Source organism: Corvus cornix, chromosome 1 (assembly GCF_000738735.6).
Source record: "Corvus cornix cornix isolate S_Up_H32 chromosome 1, ASM73873v5, whole genome shotgun sequence".
NCBI lineage: Eukaryota > Metazoa > Chordata > Aves > Passeriformes > Corvidae > Corvus > Corvus cornix.
Window position 1 is genome coordinate 98,825,335 of NC_046332.1, and position 27,901 is coordinate 98,853,235.

Consider the following 27,901-nt stretch of genomic DNA (forward strand, 5'->3'; position numbering starts at 1 on the left):
TCAGGGCACCCAGGTCTCCACTGTCTTCTGAGCATTGCCTTGCTGTTATGAATCATTTCCATCTTTTCTCAGATTCTCACCTTAAAGAAGAAGCCATGCAAGAAAATAAAGCAGCCTTCATAACTTACTCCCCCAGGACTAATTAAATTAGTCCCCAATACTCCTGCTCAGAGCCTTGATGAACAAATAAAATGAGAGAGGAGCTCTCAGTGCATGGAAGTGAAATCATGGTGCAGCAGGTCTCTCACTGGACAGTTTGGTGGCTCAGATAACTGAGCTGTTATCCCTCTGAAAAATGACCAGTGGGTCTTACTTCAAATAATGTCTCTTTGTAGTAATTACCTGTCCTTTGTATCATCAATCGTAACAGAAACAGGTGTTGAAAACGTAAACCACACAGGAAAAAGACATGAGGAGCTCTGCAGAGAATACTTGGGTTGACTTCCTGCACAGAAATAGTGTCACATGGGCATCTGCCTAATCTATTCTTAAAAACCTTCAGCAGGAGATTAGGTCTCCATTAAATCTCAAGGCAGCCTTTTCAGTGTAAAAGCCTAATACAAAGATATATATAGTACCACAGCTCTGATAAAATAAATCTATCTGGAGTCACTTTATCTTTCCTAATCAGTATCTAAAGACATTACACTTCTGGCACCAACCACAACTCCACTTAAATCATGCCTGTGGAAAAACTAGAGAAAATTTTTCTACCTAAGACAAGAAAAAAATCATCAGGAATACTTCCCTAATGAACTTCTGAAAGGAGCAACACACACAAGATAACAGAAATAAGTCTGATTTTCAACTGAAATTTTTGAAGACAGATACTTGAAGAATACATGTTATACCCATGTTACATGTTGGCAAAGCTCTGCCAAAGGCAAGTAGAACACGCAAACTAGTAGGCTGCAATGTCAGTATTCTTAATAAAGGTTCAAAAGCTTTCTCCTTGGCATATATTTATTGGTATTTATTCTTTGGCCTTGAACCATAATAAAGCACAAATTCTTAAGTCACTATAGAATCACTGGACAGATATGTAGACTATTGGCAAATTCAGAATCAAGGGTAAGTACTACATGAAGTGCTAAAGACAGATTTGGCAGAACACAACCAGGAATACCTCTATTACAGAAGTGTTCTCTCAAAGATTTAGGAAAAGAAAAAAAACCAAATACACCTAATTTTGCAAAGCTGTTTCAGAGCCTCTGTGTATTTTGCTTCGCAACATTGATTCTTTCTGCCACATGTCTCAGCTTTTGAATATGGCCAATGGTCATGATCAACGTTTTAAAATTAAAGTCAAGATTTTCATGTCTGACACTAATGCAGACAAAATACCAAGTACATTTATATGTACTTCAAGTCAATAGCTATTTCAAGTGTACTCTTAAGGAAACCACATTAGATAGGATTTTTTTTGTCTCAGAATTTTTATACTCTATGGGACATAACATCAAATATACGCATGCAGCAGTCTCTGGATCTGACTGCTTAAGAGCAGTACCCTAAACCTACAACAGACAGTATCTAAATAAGCAACTGCCCTAGTAATAAAAAACCCTGGTCATGACTCCGTCTCCTCTAACTTTTCATGATATTTATATATGGAAATGCAGATTGTAATATTTTATTTATCTTAGGAATTTAAGCAAGATCTCTTCCCTTCATTGTGAGGGGAACTGAAAGACTCCTGCCCTTCAGCACTCATGCCCAACGAGCTCCATAGCTAAGCATTCCTTCCATGTCCATCCCTGTCTTCATTCCCTTCCTTTCTCTCCACAAAATACACCTACACAAGAGGTAGGTTCTCAGAAGTTACACAAATCTTTCCTTTAAATGTGCTAAGGTATGCACTATTTTTTTCATATTTACATTATCAGTGCCATTGATTTCCCCATGAAGATAACAGCATTTTCTACCTCTGTTCTGTGTTCACACAGCACAATGAAAATGCATGCTGCTTCTCAATCAAAGCTCCTAGCGATTTACTGAAATACAATTTAGAAAAAAGACAAGCCTTTTTTGTTTGTGGTGAGCTTTGTAATGAGTAAAACCTTTTGCTTTTAAAACTATTAGCTCACCTCTAACTGATGGAATAGCTAAGTTGAATAAAGCTTTCCTGATGTAAACAGACAAGTAAAACCTGCTATGTGATACAAGCAAATCCTGGAAATCACTTTGCTGAGCACGGCATAGTCTTTTATAAAAAAACTGCCTCACAGCAAAAATTAAAAAAGGAACATCCCTCTAAAAACTTAAGTCTTGAAAATAATTTATTATTTCCCCTGTTGCAATGTTAGAAAAATTATATTCTTGCAAGCTTGATGTATTTCCATTTTGTTCTTGTCTCAACAGTGGCAAAAAAAAAAGTGAATTTGAAAGAAAAATCCCAACAAAAAATTTCTGCAAATTTCCTTACTGGGAGGAAAAAAAAAAAGGAAAGTTTTTTTCTTGTTCTCTTATCTCTTTGCCTGGAAAAACTCCTGTCACCTTCGCTTTGATAAATGCTTGTGTAGCACAGTTCAAGGCTGTGTCTTACAATGTCTACCCTGCAGCAGCTGGGACTTCTCCTAGTTTAAAACATTAATTCAATTTTATTTCCTTTTTTTTTTTTTCCCCCCAGACTGAGAGATATTTGGGTCTTTTTTCCTCAGGATGAAAAAAAGAATCCTTGGAAAAATACATTTTTCCATGAAAGATTTGAATTGGAGGGCACAGGTGGGAAGTTTCAATCTGAAAATCAGCAAGTTAAACAGTTTTTATCTCTGACCAGTCTGTCTGATACAGTATATCCAAGATTTACTAATGTAGCATAAAGGAGGAGAATTTATCTCAGCTTTACATATCTTAAATATAATCTTCATGAACTCTACTACATTGAAAGAAAATCCATGGATTCATAAGCCCGTGTTAGAGACAGTATTTATATGAGAAGAATCAGCAGAGGTTGGCATTAAGAGGGGTGGCAACAAGCCTCTTCACTTAGAAGATACACTGATGCCAGTTCAAAACCACCCAGTCCATAAGCCCGTAACTCCACAATGTACACTTCACTTAGATGTTTTCCACTGCCACAACAGCTATAAAGTAGGTAACATGGTCAGTGATTAGAAACAAGGAGCAGTTTGGAGCCTTCACAAAAATGCAAGCCCAGATAAAAATCATAGTCACTCTCAGCATTAAGGAAAATGAATAATGAAATACAATGGCGAGTAATGTAAGCAAAAAACAGATTGAAAGAAGTACACCCTGCCAAAATAAACAAGAAGCAGAGAATTGTGTAACTCTTAATTCCCATTTTTATTCAGAGCTTAACTGGAATGTACTGGGGGCAAAGTACACAAATGAATGGTAAAAATTCAGAAAGCCCGGACATGTTTTCTTTCATTTCAGAGAGGGTAGTCTCAGTTCTCAGTCTGTAATCGCACACTTATCCAGCCCTGCTTCTTCAAACTCACCTTACTAAAACAAGTTGTACAGGAGACTAATCCTCACTTCATGTGAGCAGATGCACAGTGTCATGTGTCACAAAACTTGCATGCAAAAACATACACCAGCACATGTTCAAGCAGCATCAGCTTCCCTTAAAATGACTTTCCTTAAATGACTGGGACTGCATTTAGGTTTCTAAACTCATCCTTTCATCATATTCATTACAACTAAATGAATGAACCAGATTCAGCAGTAAAGTTAAGAATTACTTTCTTTCTCTCCAAAATGTCGCAGAAGCGTCAAGGTTTGAAGAGGCATTCAAGACCATTATCATACTGTCAACCAAGCACCTGCAGAATCACCGCTAAACCACATATAACCCCGAATGCTCTCTTCATTTATTCTCTCTCTCCACAACTCCTCCAGCCACTGGCAAGAATATAAGCAGTCATTCTCTCTTCTTGAACAAGAGAAGACCCGAATGTGACCCCTAAGTCTGAAATCCTATTCAAGCCCCTTCACCAACAGGTTCACATCATACTTTGACAACCTAGGCAGATGCTTAAAGAGTTGAATTAGGGTTGAAGACCTAATATCCCATTTGCTCAACTCATAATGTCCTAGTAGTTCCTACCATTGCTTCCAAACACAGGATCAGTGAAGTGGGACAGGACTGTGAAAGAGTCATTATAAACATGTGGTATTTAGGAAACTGATCCTATCAAACCTCATTCAATAACCCCTCAGCTCAAGAGATACCTGGAACCAATGAACAGAAGAAAATGAGCTCCTCTTCTGCTCTGATCCCAGTTTTACTCTGCAGAAGCCATCTGACCTGAGTTAGCATTTGCTTGTGAAGACCTTCTTTAAAAGGTTCATTTTTCTCTCTGCTTGTGTGCAAGGCCATACGCAGAATTGTAATATCACCAAAATGTAAGCACACCTAAAGTGAATTTCATCATGATTTTTTTTTCTCCTATTATAAAGAGAAGATTGACTTCTCTGAAATGAGAAAAAAACCACACTATATTGTAAACATGAACTGCAAAGAAGCATCACCAGAATGGTACTGTTGTGCCATTTAGAACATCAGCAAATTAAAAATCTTCCACAGAGTAATTGCATTAGTAAAGAAACTGTGTAATGCTTTGCCTGGAAATTACATCCTCTTGCAACTTAACACATTAACGAAGGGAAGATGAATGATTCTTGGTCTAGTTTCTGGTGGCAAATGGGGGAGGTCACATGGTGCGGGCTTGTTTTGTTTCGAAATTGTTCTTGTTATCTTATGCTTATCCAGTTGTTTTCAATGTTAAGTTTTAAATCTCTTTTTGTTAAAATAAAAGGGTGAAGTGTTGGGGTTCTCCCCGCTGGTGTGGGGTCCAGGGGGAAGGGGGGACCCTGGGGTGGAGGCACAGGGTTTCCCTGCCCCTGGTCAGCCTCGTTCCCCATTGGTTGTTTTGTGTTCCCCTGCGCGGCCAAGGACCCTCAGGTCCCGTGATTGCCTCAGTTCCTCGGCAGATCCCGGCCATGCGGCTGGAGAAATAAACATCTCTGAAACATCTATCAAGAATCGGTCCTTATTTCTTTTCCACGGGCCTCACTGTCTTATACATGTTGCAGTAATCCCCGCTGCAACAACATGGGAGCAAAAAAAAAGTGTTGATTACATAATTTGAAAGATAAAAGGTAGAAAAACAAGACAACAAGAAACAAACCTGAAGCATCTCATCATATATGTAAAACTAGTAATTCTTGATCAACTTGAATTCTTTCTAATTACCTACTACAGTGCAACTTTAGCATATTTTAAATGACATGCTGGTTAAAGAAATTCCTGTGGGAGGTAATCCCTTCTCTGTGACCACAGAATATTTTACTAGGAGATGTTAGTAATGTTCTTCATTAATGGTAATGGCTACAATACAGCGAAGGAAAGGAATTACATATGAGTTATCACATTCTATGCATTCCTACGCAAGTGTGGGAATAGCCAGATGTGTGAAGAGGTAAACTGAACTTGCTGTGACAAAGGGACCTTCTGAGCATAGGAGGACTGAAGCACTACAAAGAAGCAACCAGTAACAGCATGTCTGTGGTTGTAAAGATAAGGCAGAGGTATCTGTACTCTGGTTTAACGTCCACGCACGCATGTTTGGCACAAACACCTGTTAGCCAACAACAATGCATTTTTACTTTTCACAATACCTATGCCAGTAAATGTAATTATTCAAATACCTGCAGGAAGCAGATGCCCAGCAGGCACATGCATGTTCTAATGTAATTCTCTAGCAAGTTTTGAAAAGCAGCCAAAGGACCACAAAGAAGTCTGACTTTGTAAACAGCTTTCTAAACCTTCTAATACATAAATAGTTCCACTCGCCTCTACTCGTGAATATTTTCATAAGGCATTCTCTGAAGTAGATGAATTGTAGAGTACATCTTTCATTTTTCTCGATCTCTCCAGATCTACAGAGCTCTTTGAGCTCTCTCAGACAGTACTAGTTCTATATCTCACTGTTGTGGGTTTGGGTTTTTTAAACAGAAAATGTTTAACAGTCTGTTTTTAATTTGAGTCTGGTTTTAACTTGATGGCTGTGACGGAATTTTATTTTATTTGTATTCTTGGATACCCGAAGTGCTCAAGCCAGTTTCACATGGATAAAACTTGAAATTCCCAGTTTGCAGAGTCTTATGATGTTCATCTGTGATGATTGACTGGATGGCTGCCTGTAAACTCTTGTCATAAGTTTTCATTCCACACATTTAAAAATGATAGGAACATGAGATGGACTTCAGACTGTCTCTGCAACGGACCTAAACCAATCTGTAATAATTTGAGAATATGGTAGACTCTTACTCTCCTACCAAAGTACCAGATGTAGCATGATGGACGGATAGAGTTATTATTATATATATCCACTTCAAAATATTATTTATATCTGTTGCCAAAACTGGTGCCAAACTTTGAAACAGGATGGACAGTTAAATACTAGACGTACTTTAATTCTAGCTATTACCTTCACTTTGTTCAATAGATGGTATTACAACATTTTAAAATTCAGTTGTACTGGCTATTCCTTCCTGATGTATACCTTAAAACACAGAAAAATTCATTATCTGGTCATTCAAAGCAGTAATATTGAGTGCACCTTCAGAAAATCTGCAGACGATAGCAACCTGAGCAGTGAGGTTGACACACCTGAGGGATGGGTCATCATCCAGAGGGACCTGGACAAGCTTGAGAACTGGGCCCATGGAAACCTGATGAGGTCCTGCACCTGAACCTGGACAGCTCCTGGCATTCGTACAGGCTGGAGATGAACAGATACAGAGCAGCCCTGCTGAGAAGGACTTGGGGGTGCTGGTGGATGAGAGGCTGGACATGAGCCAGCAATGTGCCCTTGCATCCTGGGCTACATCACAAGCAACGTGGCCAACAGGGAGAGGGAGGGGATTCTGCCCCTCCACTCTGGTGAGACCTCACCTGGGGTGCTGCATCCAGCTCTGGGGTCCTCAGCACAGGAAAGACATGGACCTATTAAAGCCGGTCTAAAGGAGGGCCACTAAGATGATCAGAGGGCTGGAGCACCTCTCCTACAAAGACAGGCTGACAGAGTTGGGGTTGTTCAGCTCAGAGAAAGAAGACTCTGGAGAAACCTCAGTGTAGCCTTTTAGTAATGAAAAGGGAGATTATAAGAAAGATGAGGACAGACTTTTTAGTAGGGTCTGTTGCAACAGGAAAAAGGGGTAGTTGTTGGGGAGGATGAAAGTTTGGTAAGGTATGTAGGCTTGGCAGAAAGGTCTGTGAATGTAGAAGCTGGGGATGAGGTAGAAATGAAAGCAAGCTTTGATATAGAATAAAAGATGTTTTGCTGAAACAGTGATCGCTGAGTAACTGAGAAGGCAAAGGTTGGAGATGAGTTGGAAGGAGATTTTTAGGAGCAGGACAAAGGTATGTGATTACAAACAAAGACATGTTTTTCACCAAGTAAATAAGTCTCAAGAAGAGCATAAGTCAATAGAAAACATGTCTTTACCAAAAAGAAAGATATGGCAGGCAAACAAGAAATGTTGATGTAGCAAGAAGAAGAAAGGTCTAAGAATTTTCCACTGTAAGCTTAAATTGTAACTTACTTACTCTTGTGATTGGATAATAATGACTACAATATGGTGATGGTAGTAGCTATGATAGGCTATAGGCAAATGTAAAGGTATTGTGTATGGTGCTTATTGGTTGTTATGTGTTAAGATACTCTGCAAAGAAAGGTATATATAATGCTTTGTAACTTGAACAGAAAGTGGCTTCAGGTATGCCTACAGCTGGAGCTGGCAGCTGTAGGGCTGGCTCTGGATACCCACTCCCTGAAATGCTGTAACTTCGCCTATGCAATAAACAGCTTTCAAGAGAGCCGCCTGAAGTCCAGACATCCTTCGTGAAACTTTCTCCTATAGGTAGTGGTTTTGGAACAAGAAAGGGTAGATTTAGACTTGGTGTAAAAAACTTTTTACAGCAAAGGTGGTGAGAAAAGGCTGCCCAGATAGGTGGTAAGTGCCCCATCCCTGAAAACATTCAAGGCCAGGTTGGATGGGACTCTGAGCAATCTCATTGAGTTGAAGATGACCCTGCTCACTGCAGGGGGTTGGACTAGATGACCTTTAAGGTCCCTTCTAAACTAAGCTATTCTATGACTGTGTATACTCTACTGTCTTGGATGGTATTACCATACATCCTTATGGTAGGACCTCCATATGTGTATCTTCTTCTCCCACAGGTACAGCCAGCAGCAGCTCAGACTGTCAGAAATTATTGCAGTGCCCTTAGTGATCCAGTTCCTCCTATGAATATCCTATAAAATTGTTTTCCTTTTGATCAAACTTTTTTTTGAGGGACCAGGGGAGCTGGTGAGGCTTGAAGAAGTTGATTAAATCCATCTCACTACAAACTGATGCCTTGCTATACATGTGAAATTGGACTTTGCTGGTTTTGATAGGAATTTTCTGCAGATCCTAAAAAGCTGATGAATAGAAAAGCCCGTCTCTTTCACATTTGTTCTTTTCTACATCATTATTTTCATAGACTGCACAACTTTTTTCCTGCTTAACTTAGACTCATTAAAAAATTGTTTCTGTGGCATCACTATGTATATGCTACCACGCAGCACCTCTGCTCAGAGTCAAAGGTGAGAATTCAGTCATCCCTTATTATTCCTCATGTATATATACGACTGCAAAGAAACAACGAGAAAGCCAGATTTGCAGATGATTGCACAACAGCTATCTCTGCTATGCTTGATCTCTAGCCTACAGGAAACAACAGAAACTTTCTCATTAGTGAGGTTTAGATCTCTTCCACAGTAACCTAAGTACAGGTTCTACCACATGCATATATCCTGCATCAGGATTCCGATAGCTGAACTTCTCCTTTTCAATTAATCTCCTGTTTCCTAGGAGTTCAATGTTTTATATTGAAAATTAACTTGTTTTCTAGGAAATAAGCAACACTGTCTTTAGGAAAACTTGGGTAGGACTCATATTATTTGATGCAAATGTCTTCACTCTGTATCTGAACTAGTGACAGTTGGCTTCCTTCACAGACAATGTAACACAGAACCAAAAAAACCACTTCTATGGTAAGATCTACCTGACCTACATAGACATTTAATTTTGGATAGCAGGAAATATAAGAAAAGCATTTTTCTCTCAACTGAGTATCAAGACATCCTGGCATGAATGGGCCTGATATAGATTATCTACCCTGTAGACATCTGCCCTTGACCAGATGATCCCACCCCCAGGTGGCCCAAATTGGACACAGCAGACAAACAACTTTACTCATCATTTTTACATAATGACTGTGGTTACACAAAACTGAAATAGTACACAGAATCTGTGGAATAAAAAAATCTAGTGTTTACTGCTGTAACATGAAATCAGTGGCTTAACAATCTAAACAGAGACAGCTTATCAAGCCCTTACCTTTGGGGATAGTAATCTGACAGCCCAAGTCACAGTCCTGCTGCAACTGATAAAAAGCCACTTCCTGCAGCCGAGCACGCTCCAGCTCTGAGAGGCTTTGAACAGGAACTGACTTCAGCCGAACACTGCGCCCTGACATGCTGTTCCAAGTGAAATCACCCTACAGGAAATCAAATGGAAAAATATGAAGCATCGTATTAATGCACATGCACAGTTTAATAAACAGAACCATCTCTTTTACTGCTAGAAAAAACAACACGGGTTCTTCTTACCAAAAGGCCATTTTCTTAGACATCTCTAACCTTTCAAATATCTTTGTTTTCCCTAGAGCAGCATTCCTTAAAAGGGATACAGACACACAAAACAAGAAGTCAGTTCTGTTTGAAGTAATTTAATCAAGTATTGTTGCAAAAATATTAGGATTCCAGTAACAAAAAGCACAGAGCAGGGAAGGGGGAAAAAAAAAAGGCACCCTTGTCTGCTTTTCCCAGTCTGCTTTCTCTGTACAGTACTTGATCATCACTTACTTCTTTTCTGACACCATCATTCAGAGCAGCAGACCTCCAAAGTCCATGGACAACAACCATGTTACCTCCCACATCTTGCTAATGAGACTCCACCAGACTTGGAGAGTGCACTGGCAGAGCCCCTTTTCCAACACATCCCATCTCCTCCTTGTGACGATGTTGGGTTTAGAATACAATCGAGTAAAGAACAAGCTATTCCATGTTTTTGAAGAGCCGGAACAACAACGTATTTGTTAATGTTTGTAGAGGAAAACAGCATGAGATATGCTACATCTCTGTAAGGTACCAATTATGCTTGGAAAGGAAACTGAAAGCTGTAGCTGTTGTATCCCCCACCCGTGAGAACCTATACAAAAACCCATTCTCCTAGTATTTAGCTTGGGCCAGAGAAGTAATCATCACTCAAAGAGAAGAGCGAGCACAAAGACAAGCTTAAAGCCAGACAATTAACTTAAAGCAAGACTTTCAGAATTCATCAAAGCATCATCAAAGAGCACAGATTAGTACTACAGGGAGAGAAAGAATAACTTGTTTTTCATTCTAACCATGTTAAAAAATAAACATCAATCTTGTCAGTAAGCACAATCTGAGGCAGCTGTAGATAATGAAAAAACTCTGATGTACATCAGCTGGGCTGTAAGACAAACCCACCAACCTGCCTTTCATCACAGCATGGCAGACTTACAATTAACAAACTTCACTCTCATTTTCAGTTTAAATTTCCATATCTGTACCTTCACTGCACACTAATTTTTTTCACGCTAAACTTATGATTCATCTGCACATCCATCTGCAGTCAAAGGATGTCCACTGACTTTAAAAATTGTCTGAAGCTCCTTAATATAAAAATCAGTAAAATTTGACTTTACTTAGCATCCTGTTGTATGTAAACATCTTTGTGCATATTCCCATATATTTTGCCTGTATATGTGCATGTATATTTATATGTGTACATACAACCTGTACATACATTTGTATATGAACATATATATGCACACCTATGACTGCCTGAGTGTATTCACAGATGTATGAAACAAAAACCATTTAAAAATGTGCAGCACCATTTAGCAATACAGATTAAAGGAATCACACAATTAACATTGTTTCTTGTGATTCATGAAGTATGTTTGAATTCAGCAAGGATTTTTTTTTTGCCAGAGTAGTTTTTGCAAGTCATTAGGCAACCATAATAGGTAAAGGCATCACCTCAATGTGAACAACTGCACCTCTATATACTTATTGCATGTTCTATGACCAATGTCTTTATATTATTTATATGCACATGGATCACACATGCAAAACTTCTGTGTTAGCCCAGTATTTCACTACTGGAATTTGTTACTTCATTTTTTTGCCTCTTCACCTCTTCTTGCTCTTCTAGTGCCTTACTGTTGACTAATCAGATTTAGTGATCTCAAACTAAAGGTTTGCACCGTGTCACAAGCCAAGCTGAGCAGCTTAACTCCAGCAAAACCAAACCAGCAAGCATCACATAAACCTTATTTGCAAAACTGCAAGTAAACATTTACATTTTTTAAAAAGCTGTTGTCATTTACAGATAAAAGTGATCAAGAACAGCATCCACAACCAGATAACGTATACTACAAAATTAATTCCTTTCCAACCCTGACAATGCAAAAGAAACTTTACAAGCACAGAAGTATGCAATTCAATCCTTGTGAACATATAATATATAAAGTATTCTACAGTCAAAATGGTACATACAGAGAAATAAATGTCTTTATGGTGGAGTTTAGGGGTATTTTATCTTAGTTATTTCTCCAACATGAGCATTTGCATAAACAAAAATATCACTGATATTTCTACCATAAAAAATTTCAAATCCAAACCCTTAATATTAAAACATGAATGGGAAACAAAAATTACACCCCTTAGAAAATGTTAAGGTAATAGAATACATGTGCTGTTTCCTGTAGATCACAAAAACCAAGGGCAGCAAGGGACTTTCAGGAACTACCAAAAATTAGGCAAAAGTTCCTTAACTGCATTCTGCATGAACACATAAATTATTTCTCTTTTTCAGATAGATTAGCCCTTGGCAATTTTTAACTCTGGAGGTAACTCCTCATCCTCAGCCTTATCTTTGAGGTGGCTCTCTAACAGTGAGCAGTGAGCTGTTGCACTGCAAAGCCCAGTGCCAACATCAGCCCTGCTAGAGCAGGTGACCTCTGAGACAGGGCTTGCAAGATGTGGTACAGCCCTGCACAAAGGTTCTGCTCTGGGGACTCCAGCAAGCCCCCTTGCACAGAGCAGGGCTGCTTTATATGAGCAGAGCACTCAACTCAGCACTACCCAGGCAAATCTGACTTTAATATGGGAGTATCCCACCCTTCCACCCATGCAAGTGGTAGGATCACAATCCCTGAAGGTATTTAAAAGATAGGTAGAGGTGGCCCTTAGGGATATGGTTTAGTGGTGGACTAGGCAGTGCTGGGTTAATGGTTGGACTTGATGATCTTGGTCTTTTCCAAGCTAAATTATTCTAGGTTTTTTTTGTCATAGGAGTTCAAGGATTTAAAGCCAACACAAAGGTGAAAGCACCAAACAAGACTATGAGGCCTGTTCCTTTCAACCCGGTTTTAATTCTGCCAGTTTTCAAGCTCCCCATACGTTCCTGGTGCTCACTGTCTAGCTCAAAACAGTCATTTGCAACACCTGCACCTTGCAATGCCACAACAGGTTGCTGAGCATCAATAAAGAATGTGGAATCACTCTGCTCAATTGCTGTGCACTAAAGAAGAAATTCCTTTTCAACACTTGATGGGTTTGATAAAATCTCTGCTAGGTCACATTAACATAGGTTTTTATTATGCTAATGGAACACATGACTAATAAACTAAAATATTTTTGGAAAATCATGTGGTAGGTAGGGCCAATGAAATCTCCTAATCTTTAAAGGCTCAAGAAATGTTTCCTTGAAAAAGTCTGTTTCCTTTTGCAACTATATATCACTGTCTTCTATGAGTCAAAACACAGTATTTAAGAATTTAATCTATTTAAATACTCCTATGCTTTACATAATACAAGGTAAATTAAAGGCCTCATCTTCCTCCCAAAGCACCGCACAGTTATACAAACAGCCTGTAAATTATTGCAAAATAATCCAGGCTTGGGAGAGGTCCAGAAAAGTCAAGGTCCTTTGAAGAATGGGTGCTGGTGTAATTGCATCTGCCTAAAGCTATTCTGCACTCTGTGGGGCAACCAAAAGAGGATAAGGGCAGCACAGACATGAAGAATATTTTCTGTTTCTCTCTTCATATGAGAGGCAACACTTCACCAGCATAATTCAGCATCAGCCTGACACAGCTGGAAGCTTAAAAGGAGCAGAAGATCTTTAAGCAACAATTAAGAATGACTTGGTTTTTGAAGTTCATGCCCATATGTGCTCAGACGTAGTACAGAGGTTGCTCTCTATTATTTACATTATAGGACTGTAGGTCTGAATATGACCTGCAAAAGATTCCATCACCAAGAAAATAAAAGGCAACTCACAAACAGAAGAGTACAAACAGAAATACTGTTCTGGGATAAAGTGATGAGCCTGACAGGACATAAACTGCTAACCGCAAAGCTGCTTTCATCAATGAATTTTATGAAACCATAATCTAGACTAAAAGTTTTCTCTGGCTTCTTCCACCAACTGGTCATGTATTTTTCCTTTCAAGTCTGCAACTTCAGCTGCATTTTCTCTCTGGCACTCCCATTAATATTTCACATCTTTCCTCCACTCAACCGAGCAGTTCACTTATGAGGTAACTGCCTAGAATACCAGAGCAGATGACTCAGCAAAGGAGATGACTGAAAAACTGCATCTTTTGCCTCTGAAGAATCTGAATCTGTCCATTTTCCCTGTACTTCTTGTCCACAGTCATAAGCACATTTTTAATAGGAGACAGACTGCAGCTTTACTGATATTCTTTCAAGCATTTTTCTAATAGGTTGGATGTTTGGTGGCTCCAAAATAAACATTAAGTGGTACATCCTGACTTAAGTAACACTGTGCACTTAAATTACTGTTAAGCAGGTCTAAGCTATTCTTGTGTGCCTAGCCTCCTTCTCCTGAGCCTCTGACAGGCAATCTTTCAGATGTCTTTTAGAAAAGTCTCATTCTCCTGTCTTTTGTGCAATACAGAAACCAGTTGACAACTGCATGGAATGCTGAATGTAGATGCAAATCTATGGGCAATGATCAACTTCGATTTCTGTGGAGTTTCAAGCCTCAATGAGTTACGTGGATGGTGCACAAATTGGGAAATAAGAGCCTCAAATATCACAGTTTTAGAAAACAAGCATTTTAATCCAATATGGAGGTGCAATTTTTGTCTTATGCTTTATTGCCATTGTTAATGATTTTACTCTGTACTCTTTTAGGTGAATGCCATTATCAGATTAGCTGTCTACTTTTCATTAGTCTTCTGCTCAAATCCATTTGAAATCACTAAGATCTAAACCAATTATGTCTACTTGTTTCTCTTTTATCCTAGAAACTCTTAGCTATGCACTTGTATTTAGATGGGTGTCCACTGTAAAAGAACTCCGTGGTTTTGCACAAAAAGATTATATTGCAAATAACATGGCAAATATAGCATTAGTGTGTCTTAATTCTGTTTGCTTAATTACTTCTTTAAGCTTCATGAAACCACATATCATTGCCACTTAACAACCTTTCTCTTCCCCGTGTCATTTATTTCACCCCTCTCTACAATTATTTCCAGACTCCTCAGGCAGAAACTCTCACAATCTGGCTGTTGGTACAGATAGTCCCTCTCTTCTTCATTTCCCTCGTGTTGCTGTTAGTAAGAACCAAAACCAGTTCTGAAGAAAAAGTCAATCACTTCAGTACAGCTACATACTCTGGCCTATTGAATCAATGTACAGAATACTGTTCCTGGACAGGATGAGAATTAAAGAGAAGTGGAAAAACTAATTTAAGTAGCCTTTTAAGCATTATGTGCAGTTAAGGACTGCATGGAAATTGCTTTACTAGTGCCATCCTAGATAACCACCTGCAAATTAATGAAGAGTTAAAAAGCAATAGATGGTACAAGTGTGCTACAGCCCGCCTCTCTCTGCCACTCTCATTTCAGACGCTCTTCCATAGCCAGCTCAGCACATTACAAGCAGCACACTGGTTTCCAGCTGGCATTACAAACTACTGCATCCTAGGATGCCCTGGGATCACAGAGCTGCTCCTAAGGGTCTGATAGTATCGCAAAAGAATTCTTTCAGATGAATGAAATGCCACCTCAACACTATACAAAGAAGCACAAGACTTGCTGTGTGACATCAAAGCATTCAGAGGAAGATCTCTGAACATGGATGCACAAAGCATGGGGCCCCAACAATTAATCTTCATTAAGAAAGACTGACTTCACTAAGGTTGTTATCTAGGGTGACATCCTGTTCCCCTTGACGTCAGTAGCAAAATTATTAATGTAATGTCTCCACTAGGAAAAGAGTAAGTACAGTCCAGATGATTCTGTGTTACAGCTTGAGGCCTTGCACTAAATTTGCCTTATCTCATGCTGTATTGTATTAAGTGTATTTTTTTCAGAAAGATCACATTTTATGAAACACTGGTTTAGATATCAAAACTACTTAACGGCAATTAACACAACCACTGCATTGCCAAAGACAGACACTTCCTCACATCCTGTCTCATTCCCAAGGGTGGAAATCCATGTATTCAGTACTGCAAGGCAACCCCCGGGGGAACACTGGAAAGCTGGTACTCCACTCAGGAGACACAGAATTCACACCCACAACAGAAATACTTCATCTAGCAAGAAGGCATGAACCCATGCCCAGGTAAAGATACACATTTCAGACTATTACAGTGGTGATTTGCATTTATCAGAGTAAAAACTAACTTTAGTCTAAGGATAAACAGAGAGCAGAACAATGAGCATGCTTTCACAGCAGTATAAAAATTGTTAAAGGGAAAAATATTTCTAGATAAATCTTTCCAAGTTTTCTAAATGCCTCAGGATACTATTTCATGTTTAGAGTATTTATAAAGCATTCTCTTACAAAAACCTGATGCATAATGGATAAATATATTTGATTCCTTCTCTGACATTAATAAACCTGAATGATGTACAAAGGTATTGCACAGCAGAATATTCATCCCTAACATATGCACTCTGTACTGAACTCTTTCAGTAGATCCAGAAAACCAACCTCCAGAGGTTAGAAAGCTCCACTAAAATGCATCAAAATACATGGTCAGATTTTTTTTGATTTCTTACTTCAGCAGATATCAATATTTCTTAAGGGATTTATCAAGAAGAACCACAATTAAAGCCAGGAGGGGCCAAATACCTTTTTGGAGGTGTCACAACAGAGACAGAACACCTTAAAAAGCCCAGATCCAACTTCAGAATTACAGCTGACATTTTGTCAGTCTTCACATAAACAGATGTTTGAGTATTTTCATGTGTAAGACAGAATGATGCCATACTGCAATACTCTGAATTTTGCTACAGGTTAAGGGTACAAGCAGTGCTGTCACAACCATGACCGCATGAAGTAACAACCTGAAAAAACTGCAGTAATGAAACCATCTGAGAGCACAGTAATGGGCTACAGAAGTTTCATCAATCTCAACACAAAAAATCTGGGATAACCTGGCTTTATTAAGAGGAGAATTATTTTCCCTTCCATTGGTTAATTTACTGTACATTTTGAGAGGCTAGTAGTATGTTTTTCTCAAGTGTTAAAACTTGTTCCTGCTTCATTGGGAATAACATGAACTCCGCAAGCTAATGGCAGCTGAACCAAAATCCAATACAATAGCTGCACAAGTATTATTTTTAGTGGCAAAGCTGCCTTAAATAGGCCCCACTCCAAATACCAATGGAGAACACAAATGTGCTCCCAACGGCTCTCGGTGTTCAGCTGCTTGTGAAGGTGAACAAGGAACCACAGCCCATGATACAGTGAAGACTGGCACGTACTCTTTGAGTTTTCCTGTGCCACAGGTCAGGGAAAAGGGGGGCTCCGTCCTGAGGACAACTTTCGCTCAATATTGCAGGTTACAGTAATCCATTCATGCCCTGAGTGCCATCTATTCAAGCTATGTCCTTACTAAATGTAAAGCTTCCAATAAGATTCTGATTATGAAATAGTGCTCTTTCTCCTAAGCCTAATGAGATTAATGCTAAGCAAACACAACCATAAGGCTGAAACAGTATGTGAACTGTATTTAAACAATCGGAATGAAAAAAAATATTATCATATGTCCTATCTGGACATATGATCCTGAAGTAGTACAAAATATCCTGCTGAAACAATAAGGATCTCTGCTAGCCCAGCACAAAAGTTAAACATTTCCGCACCCAATTAGAAGTATCAATGTGACCACAGCCAATGCAGTGAACATTTAGGAGTGGCATCTATTTCTATTATGTTCCATATAAAAGAAAAAATTGCAACATTTTAGAGAGAAGAAAATTACCTACTGTTTGAAAGAGAGAATGCATGTGAAAGAGTACACATTGTCATTTCCAAGCCTGCAAAAATTGTATCTGCCTAAGTATTGTACACAAAGCTAAAAATACATATTTGAGTACTTTAGTTTACTTCCTGGATTTTGAGATTTTAAGATTCATGCAGATTACATGATCTGACAAGGATACTGTCAGAATCTCATAATGAAGTTAAAATCAAATAATTCCATAACTGCGAGGACTAAGATTTGACTAATAGTAAAGTCTTTAACTCAATACAAAACCCTATTCTTATTGTTTCAAGTGGTTCAGACCAGTATTTTCTACAAACTTGTACAACTGACAGAAAAAAAAAAGAGGTCTGTTGCACACAAGAAAACCGTCATCTGACTACCTATATACCAGATCTGGCTGGAAAACAATTCTAGGGTGTTATTTTCTTCTTTTGGGGGAAGAGTGAGGCTGGGTGTGATTTATTTGATAGGTACAAAATGCAAGACATGTCTAAACATTTACATTTGGAAGGAGAGTGAGAGCTCTCAGTTACTCAGCTAAGACACAAAGGACTTGGGAAGAAGTCTGTACTACCCAACCTGGAGTGAGAGTTTGAACTAGGCTTTCACACAATCACAGAATCATTAAGGTTGGAAAAGGCTTCCGAGATCATCATGTCCAACCTTCGACTGGACACCACCATGTAAACTAAATCACAAGCACTATGTGCCATGCCCAGTCATTTCTTGAACAACTTCAAGGGACGGTGACTCCACCACCTCCCTGGGCAGCACATTCCAATGCTTAACAATCCTCTCAGTGACAAAATTTCTCAGTATGTCCAACCTGAACCTGCCAAGGCACAGCTTGAGAGTATGTCCTCTCCTATTGCTGGTTGCCTGGTAGAAGAGACCAACCTTCAGCTCGCTACAGCCTCCTTTCAGGTGGTTATAGACAGCAAGAAGATCCCCCTTGACCGTCCCCTTCTCAAGGCTAAACAACCCCAGCTCCCTCAGCCATTCCTCATAGGACCTGTGCTCCAGGCCCTTCCTCAGCTCCACTGTCTTTCTCTGGACATGCTTCAGTATTTCAATGTCTTTATTGTGGTGAGGGGTCCAGAACTGGACACAGGACTTGAGGTGTGACCTCACCAGTGCCTAGTTCAGGGGAAGAATCACTTCCCTTGACCTACTGGCCACACTATTTCTGGTACAGGCCAGGATGCCATTGGCCTTCTTGGCCCCCTGGGCACTGGTGGCCTTGTGTTCAGCCACTGTCAACCAGCATCCCCAGGTCCTCTTCCACCAGGCCACTTTCCAGCTGCTCTTCCCCCAGACTGGAGAGATGCATGGGGTTGTTGCGGCCAAAGTGCAGGACCCAGAACTTGGTCTTATTGAACCTCATGTTGTTGGGCTTGGCCCATGGATCCAGGTTTACCCCATCCCAGACAAATGCCCTAATCAGGAGGCAATTGCCTGTTGGGGCCCTCCCCCTGCCATGTAGACCTGGGAGAGGGGCCCTGGGGGGAGGCACGGGGTTTCCCTGCCCCTGGTCAGCCTCGTTCCCCATTGGTTGGTTTGTGTTCCCCAGTGTGGCCAAGGACCCTCAGGTCCCGTGATTGAGCAGTTCCTCGGCAGATCCCGGCCATGTGGCTGGGGAAATAAACATCTCTGAAACATCTACCAAGAATCTGTCCATATATATTTCTTTTCCACGGGCCTCATTGTCTGATAAGCGTGTTGCAGTATCTGCACTGTAACAATTGCCTGCCCCAACATCTCCACACCTACTACGCTGAACCTCAGTAGAGATCAACAGCTCCCTCCAGAGCCATCCGCAAACTCATTACATGAATGGCTACTCTCAGAGCTGACTTGGACACCTCTAACAGTGACTACCCACCGACTCTGTACTGTGACCATATGTGCTTCCTCATGCACATTCTCTTTTTCATAACCTGGCTGAGATAAAGGCTGAAAAAAGGTTGTAGGAGCCATGACTTTATATCACCAGACAGCAGTGCTGCAATAAGTGACACAAGAGTTCTAGAAGGTAGGGACAGGCGCATTTCAAACATGCAACAAGTAACCAATTAGCTTTTAAAGAACAGGAGTTTTCACTTCTTTTGCTACATAATCACTCTACACTTCAATTTTATCACTCTCACACACTATGTTCACATGTGCAAACACTACCCTGTGCTACACACTGGTGTCATGCAGCCTGGGACAAGTCTGTACCACTGAGTGGGTTACAGTGCTCTGCCAATGTCCTCTGGTTTATTGGGACCATGCTTCTTGCTTTGTTTGTTGGGGTTTTTATAAGATCTGGCATATCAAATTCCACCCACACTAGCATCTGTTTTGATGAATCTGTCTTTTTCCCAAAGACCCCGCAAAGACAATTCTCTCTGGAAAAGTTCAGAAAATACACAAAGTCTAATAACAAGGAAAAATATTGCGAGTACAAAGAGGTGGCTTTGCACTCCTTAGTAACATGAATACTTTTCATCCATGCAATTACTTTTCCTCTTCTTTCTATGCAATGAAGCACAATGTGATCCCTTTTTGCAAAGCACAGCACAGGACGTTACTTTAGTTTATTGCAAACCACTATTTCGACATTTCTGAAAAAAAAATTACCATTTGCATACATGAGTCTGCTGATTTGCCATTAAGTTCAATATCAAACAGTTTAAACATTTTTGAAAAACCACCTCAACTATACTGGAACTATACAAATGCTCTGAATGGGTATATAGCTATAGGTCAGACTGATGGATCTTTGTACATACCTGGAAAGATCACTAAAGAGCACCTTGAAGCTCATCATTATCTATTAACATGGAGGCTTGTTAAAAATGTGACTTTTAAAGTAAGAAATGTAAAATGGATCCACACAAATAAAAACACTCTGCTGCAACATCAATTTTCAGGAAAAAGGTATATTTTTCTAAACTGCCCTCCAAACTGAAGGACCCCAAGTTCAAGTTTTGTGCCCACCAGACATTCCACCACTTCTTTCTTTGTTTTTAAACAGCACATTTACTTTGGACAGAAAAGGGAAGAATAGCCATAAAGTTCCCACTGTTATGAAAAACAGAAACAATTGCTAGAGTTACAAGCACCTCACAGACCAAGCCAGAAGATGAACAGCTCTGGGTCTCTATTCTCCTGTATGCAGTTAACTCGAATTTAAAAATGCAACAGTAACAGTCATGGCCATAAAACCTGATGCTTACAGAAACTGTTGTTTGCCAAAACGAATCTATTCAGCAGCAGCTGTCATGCCATCAGCTTTCAAAACCTCTTTACCCTCAACATATTTTGCTCACAACTGCCTGGGTTACGTGCCCTTCATGCACAGAGCACACAAAAAAGGATAAACCTGTCACCACAAACTTCAAAGCAAACCACCTGACAAAGCCGCTCAAATTCAAATCAGCCTAATTACACACTTTGGTTTCCAAACATTAATGTCACTTCTCATTCCATAGTTTCATTACTCTCAGTCTTTGTGAAAAGAGGCACGGTCATGAAACTGATCAGGATACAAACACTATTTGAAGCTCTTAGATTGTTGATGGATTTCCAGAGCCTGATGGTTGGTAGTGTCAGCTTTTTTTCCCACTGAATAAAAGCTGTTCACTTCTCTTCAAACCCATCTAAAACCCAAAAACATTAAGCCTGATGTCACCATGAACACCACATTCTGACAATGTTCTCCATCACACTTACCTCTATCCTATGACATACAAGGTTATTCAGTTTCCTTACCCATTTACTGAGCTCTCTTTTGTCTTCAGTGTTCTTTAGTACTTGATCAAACCAGGCTTGAATTAAGGACGCAGATCCAGATATGCCGTATCATAAAATAAATTAAGAATAATGTTGTTGATCTGAAGCTGTGTACGAAGCAGCTGAGAGTGAGCCCAGCTGGAGCAGTTGTGACTCCCAGGACACCTTTTGCTGCCAGACGTCATGAATCTTAAAGAGGAAAAATTATATTTTCCTCTTTCCACTTTGAAGCAAGCTGAGAGCCTGGCCCAAGGAAAAGCTCAGTCACACAGACAAGTTGTGACTGGGTTCCCTGCTTCTTACTCCAGAGATGTGCTGAGACAGTGCAAGGAGCTGTGAGAAAGGCACAGATCTACCCCCAAAAATCCTTCAACCTGGGGCTGTGCAAGCTCAGAACCAACTGCAATTGCCCAAACTCTCCCTCTAGCAAGAGCAGCCAAGAGTGTTGGACACAGCTGCTGTTGCACCTTAGAACACAGCAAGGAGCTCTCAGCAGCTTCTGTCTGACCTTCTCACATAGAGCTTTTTAAAAACACCTTTGAAAACTTACTCAGGCAGGCCAGCTATATTTATAACATAGTTTTGACAACAGCAACACAGAGACTGAGCATTTTACATAGTCTGCTAGGGAAAAAAAAGTCCTTTATAAAGGCGCTGCTTCATAAAGCATGTCTGTCATGTTCACAGTCCCCATACAGAATGCTGTCATCTATACTGCGTGGGCAGGAAGCGTAGGAAATCTGTGAGAAACAAACAGTGAATCACCAATTATTCTGATGGCAGCTCTGCCCTATGTGGCTTTTCACCAAGTCATTCTTCAGAGTGACAAGTTTGTTTGTTGGCCAGCATGACCAATGTTTTGTGCACAGAACCATGGGCTAGAGTTCACGGCAATGGCAAGGGAGATTATGTAATGTAACTTTTTGGATTTTTGCCTCCCAAATATCTACCCAGATGCTTTGTCCACCTCTAAATCATCACGCTGAAGAGCTGCCCACATGCCAGGGTATGAGAGCCCCACTTCAGAAATTCACACAGTCCCTCCTGGGTTGACACCTTGGCCATTAGCCTGGCTCCTGGTAGCACCAAACTCGGACATTAGATGTCCCTAATTTTGGAACCTTATGAAAGCCCAGGGAAATCAACGCAGAAGCCTCAGCATTTTCAGTGCCTCTTAGATCCAACACCAAATCTTCAAATTATGCAGCTCCTCACCTCCATTTCCAGTCTCTTTCCATGGCACTGCCCAGGGCTGAGAGGTGCCAAGACCAGCTGGTGTGCTGCATACTAGGCATCACACCATACCACATTTCCCAGGCAAAAACCCCATCTTATCTGCAGAGAGAGCTGAGTAACCCCAGCAAAGTACTGCCACTGACTGTCAAAATACTGCAGCCAAAGAACAGTGTCCTGCTAGTCCTCTTGTAAATATGCTGCACATTTGTAGTCCTTGCAATCTTTCTTCAAAAACTAAGTTTCTTTAGCCCACATATCCCTTGTGCCAATATTTTTTGAGCTTCCTTAATGAGCAAAACTCTGGTGTTTATGTAACTGGAAATGGGGTTGAGCTTCTTCTTGAGCCTGGCTCACTCAAACCATGTGATGAATGTCACTGCACCACCAAAAGCCCTTCAGGCTCATTAGAAAGAACCTGGGGTATAAAACCCCCTGCAGAACAGCTTCCAGGAGACACAGAAGAGCTATTGTGAATAAAAACATACTGGATCTTTGCATTTCAATGAAAAGTAACTGAAAAACACTGATTAGTTTAGGGTTTCCTTCATTCTTTTTTTGAACTCTACCATGGAGCCAGAGAGATAGACTGAGCATCCAAAGTCATACAAGGTTATATGCTTTAGGTTCAGCTGAAACACCTCACTCAGAAGTAGAAATAAATAAGGGAAGTACAACAACCTCTACTAAATTTACACTTCATATGATCCTAAGACCTGTGAAAATAGAGAAGCAGCTCCAAGTTGCATATGCAAAAAAGGCACTTTAATTGTATCTCAGCTGTCTGGTCCGGTAACCACAAAACACCCATCTGCTCCAGAGACTCTCTGCCTGTGCCTGTGCTAAAAAGCAGAAAGCAAATAAAAACCAATTAAATATATTTAACTTCGGGGTTTCTATCTCTTGATTCTAAGTGTTATCCATCACCAGAAACTGATGACTCCAAAAGAGATGATGTAAGTATTCTGACAAGTTATATTAGACTCTAATAAAAGCCCATACATTGAGACAGATGAGGAGAGAACGTGCAGCATCATTCCTCTTTCCAGAAAAGGGAAACATCATAGGGAGCTGCAGAGACTGAAAGGCTGATGGAGAGTAGAAAGGCCATCCTGGAGGAACCAAAGCTGGGTTTGCTCTAACATGCTGGTGCTGTAATCTCCAAGAAGAGTATGCTCTGTATTTTCTCAAAGACTTTTAAAAGCAGTCAAACACATTCAGAGTCATTGCAATATCCAGAAAACGCCACTTTACAGCTTTGCTTTTATAAAATCACAGAGCAGATTTTATCTTCATTGTAGCTCCAAAATCCAAGTGCAACAAGCAACATTCGATACAGCCCATTATGCCTCACCAGTCCTTGAGCCACAAGGACAAATTCCCACCTTTGGAGGTGTTTAGATATCTGACCTGCAGAAAGCAGAGCCTAGAGAGAACTATGGACTCAACTGATATTTTGGAAAATGCTGCACTAGATTTTAGAAAAGAAGAGGGGGTGCAGGAAGAGTCTTATCCCAGCATCCGAGGGAGCTGCAGGGCCAGGGAGAAGCTCACAGCAGCTCCCCAAATGTGCAACAACAGCTCCAAGTGATGTTTCAGGAACCAAACTCAAGGAGCACAGGCCCTACTCCCAAAGCATTTGAAAAGACATGTCTCCATCCACAGTCTCCAAAGGAAAGACAAACATAAACAAACTCAGAGGCAGACTGAAAACCTATTTTTAGATAAATGAAGAGCACGAAAGCTTTCCAATGTCCTCTCCTTACCCTCCTTCTATTTCTTGTCTTCCCCTCCCCCTTATTCCCTGTATGCTTTGGCTGGTGACTGTCAATGCTCTCTGCTCCTATTTAAAGTTTTTTGTGGCAATCTAGTAAGCATCCCCAAACCAATTTTAATATGTCTGTGTTAAGTGGCCATAACAGCTCCTCTTATCGACATTATTATTATTATGTAATATTATGTAATTAAAATACACATTAGTCAGCTCAAAGATCCACAAAAGCCTCTTCGAATTGTACCTTTCATTATTGATTGAGCAAAGTGTTTAGTGAAAAGAGAAGGAACCAAGAGTGTGGACTTTAAGAGCTGGTATGAAGCTCTTGCAGAAAAAAGGCATGCAGACACAGGAAGTTAAAGAGCTTTCACTGCAGTACCCTTGTAAAACCAAAAACTGCCTGCCAGGTTGTTTCCTGCTGAATCTTACACTGTTGCTGTACAAAGAACTCCCCATCCCACAGACCCATAACAGCACTGCATATTGCTTTTGAACTTTTATCAAACCCTACTCACATCAAAATATCACAACGCTCCAGCTTACTACCAAAGATTTCCAGTAACATATGGGTCTAGAGAGCAGATTAATTTTGAGCTTTATGGGGTCTAAAGAGTTCTTATCTGCATTATGCCCTTTAATGAGCCAAATACATCTGATATAGCTCATTAAAATTATCTGATATAGCTTATTAATAATCACAAAGAATATTCAAGGGAAACTCAATCCAAATGCCTGTATTTTGAAATAAGAGGGATTATACACTTAAGTATCATTGCAATGCACTTCTAACAGGCTGTGGATGCATTTTAGTTGATTGCCTTAGACGTGCTCTTTGTTCTCCAGATCCCCAGGGATCTCCTACGGGAACTCCTGCACTAGGGGAGAGAGCCCACCTCATGCCAACCTCCTTCAGAAGTCACACTCACTTTAATATAATTACATGTGTACTCACGTAAGTGTCCAGCTCTTCAGAGAAGTCACACTGCCTTAGCTACAGTATGACAATTTTCAATAGTTGAAGTTGTTGCTATTTGTTCAGAAACAGAGCATGACAGAAAAAAACGGGATATAAATAAAACTCTTTAAGAGCTTTTACTCAGGTCTGAAGAATTCAACAGCTGCATCCCATTCAAAAAACAGAACAGAATAAATATCCTCAGCTACAAGAATGACTTTCCAGGGGCCAAGCTGAAAATTTGGTACATTTCTAAAAGAAGACATTGATTTTAAAGGCATTTGCAACACTTGCACATTTTGTGGCATTTTTACGAGTTAAAATATCTTTGCGGTATTTGGTATTTGCTTTAAAGCTTTATCTCCAGGAGGTATGTGAAAGTCTAGGCACATCCCATCATATGTATTCATGTAAGGAATACATAAAACTCCAGCTGTTGCAGAGAGAAGCCTGCAGGTTTGGAAAACGACAACCTGAGAACATCTTACACAAGAGATGTTTTGGTAAAGATAGGTACACCTAGCCAATAATGCTTGCAGTGGAAAACTGAGGGAATAATAAAGAATGAAGCATTTGTTAAATGTGTAACTTTGTGTTTATTATTCCACAGAAGGCTACTTCCTTTACACTTCTCCATTCAAACTCTCCACTGAATAAGCACTAAACCTGCTTTTCCTTTCTGACTTTTCACACAGCACAGAATTAATGAAAGCACATGTTACTGGTGTTATTAGTTTTATCATTATTATCCATAAATCACTCATTACAGAGTGAACTGGATCATCCTTCAGGAATCCCTGAAACACTGTGAAAGTTCACCCTTTCCATTTGACAGAGAAATTAAAGCCAAAAATAACAAAAGTGCAGGCTAATTATGGATGTTTCAAATGCTGACACATCAGCTGTGGGGCAGACCAGACCTACAGTGGGACTACGTTCAAAATATTGCCATCTCTAACTAGACATTCTAAGCACCACTTCCAACCAGCAGTGGGAAACAGGAACTTTTGGGGAAGCAATTAATTTCGTTTGGCTTGCAGAGATAAGGGCAAAACTCCAGAAATGCCTTTCTCCCCATTTCCTCCCATGAAGGGAGGGAGTGCAAAGTGGCCAGCTCAGAGGTATATGTTTACACTGTGGCTAAATAGCAAACATGTAGTGAATGAACTGAATTCTGCCATTAAATACCATTTTCCCTGGCTGCTGAGCACCACTAAGTTTCCTCTGAGCTCTGACCTTTGCTAGTAAGGCTGCAGATACATGATGAAGACGCTTATCAGTGGTCAAACTCCACAGCTGCTTGATAAAACATCAGGTTTGTGGAAAACTTGCCAGCAAGTTTCCCAAAGCTGAACATTCGTTCAGCCCCAGCCCCTCCCACAACCCTCTGAAAGAAGTGGCTCCGGCAGATCAGACTGCCACCACCTCCAGTGCACTGACCCATGCCAACAGAGCCCAAACCACACTTCACACAAAGCTGCAGACCTTGCAGTGTGCACAAAACACCTCACGGCTATAGTTCATGAATTTCATGCCCAAAAGTGAAAATGTCAGCTGCAGATGAACCTGCCATTGCTTAGCTCGTTGTCTGCTGTAATTCCCCGAAGTGCAATTGCCATTTATAGCGATGGGGCTGGGTGGAGCATCCCTGGGAAGAAGGAGATCACAGGCTGCATTCTTCAGCTGCTGCAAGAGTCTCTTCCCCTAGGAACTGGGCATATGCTGTGCTATTACAAAACAAACAACAGTCAGCCACAGTTTTCAATTATAACTACTACTGGCTTTCAACTAAATTGGTGCCAACCTCTAGAAGAATGGTTTCCAACAGCACAAAAATTCACCCTGAAAGTTGCCTCAATGAGTCCTGTTACTACGGATGTGAACTCCCACAAAAATGACGAGCAATACAGAGAATAAAACACCAGATGAAGAAATAATATACCCATCATGAGTTGCAATGCACTGTGGCTATGTAACTAACAGCAAGTACTAGAAACCAATATAAATCAATGGTGCTTTAAGCTTCCTTGCCACTTACTGTCTTCACTCAAAAAACCACCCATAGCCTTCAACAGGAAGAGAGTCAAAGCTCTCTCAAGTCCATTAGGGACTTGGCTGTTGCTAGTCTGTTCTACACAGGAGGCATTCAGGCTACCATGCACTGCACAGAGTAGCCTGCAACAGAGAAGTGAAAAGAGCAGAGAATCCACAGATTGCAATGACATAGTTAATACTGTCCTCCTCCCTCATCTTTTCCAATGGGCTAAAACTGCCTTCTATCTGAAAGCAAATCAGAAAACAATAGTACAAATACCATCCATAGTTCACACTTCCAAGAAGGCTCTGTTTAAAAGCAAATAATCTCCTAAATTGCTTTCCAAAAAAAGCTCCATTTTTTTCTGCTAGTTAATAATTACAAAAGAATTTTCTCAAATTTATTGATGGTGGGAAAGAACACTGCAGTTAAACCGTTGTTTTCTTGTAGAGAACTAACATTTTTTTCCAGATTTCCACAGAGATGTTCAGTGGAAAAATGCCCAGTATCCTAAAACATTTCTCTCTGGAAATCAATTTCACTCTTTCCTTCCCATATAGTCTTTTATGGATGGATAGAAAAGCACACAATAAAACAATAAGCAGCCTTTAAAAGAACATTGAAATCTTAATTTCTGATATCTGAAATGTCTGGCTGTAAGTTTATTACACAGTATTCCAAAACAATAAAAATTTTCTAC

The 27,901-nt window shown here is 40.1% G+C and overlaps 1 protein-coding gene across 5 annotated transcripts in view; it reads right to left on the reverse strand.

The window, feature by feature from the left end:
• Positions 1 to 27,901, reverse strand: part of ARHGAP6 (Rho GTPase activating protein 6) — a 314,794-nt gene that overhangs the window by 50,323 nt on the left and 236,570 nt on the right. For 4 of the 5 annotated variants that reach the window (XM_039550379.1, XM_039550360.1, XM_019282999.3 and 1 more), the window contains exon 2: positions 9,418 to 9,577. In XM_039550379.1, the coding sequence (XP_039406313.1) occupies positions 9,418 to 9,556 (139 nt within the window). In that variant the 5' untranslated portion in view covers positions 9,557 to 9,577. Of the gene's footprint in view, positions 1 to 9,417; positions 9,578 to 21,183; positions 21,330 to 27,901 lie in introns of those variants that run through there. The other variant, XM_010394391.4, reaches the window with a different exon arrangement.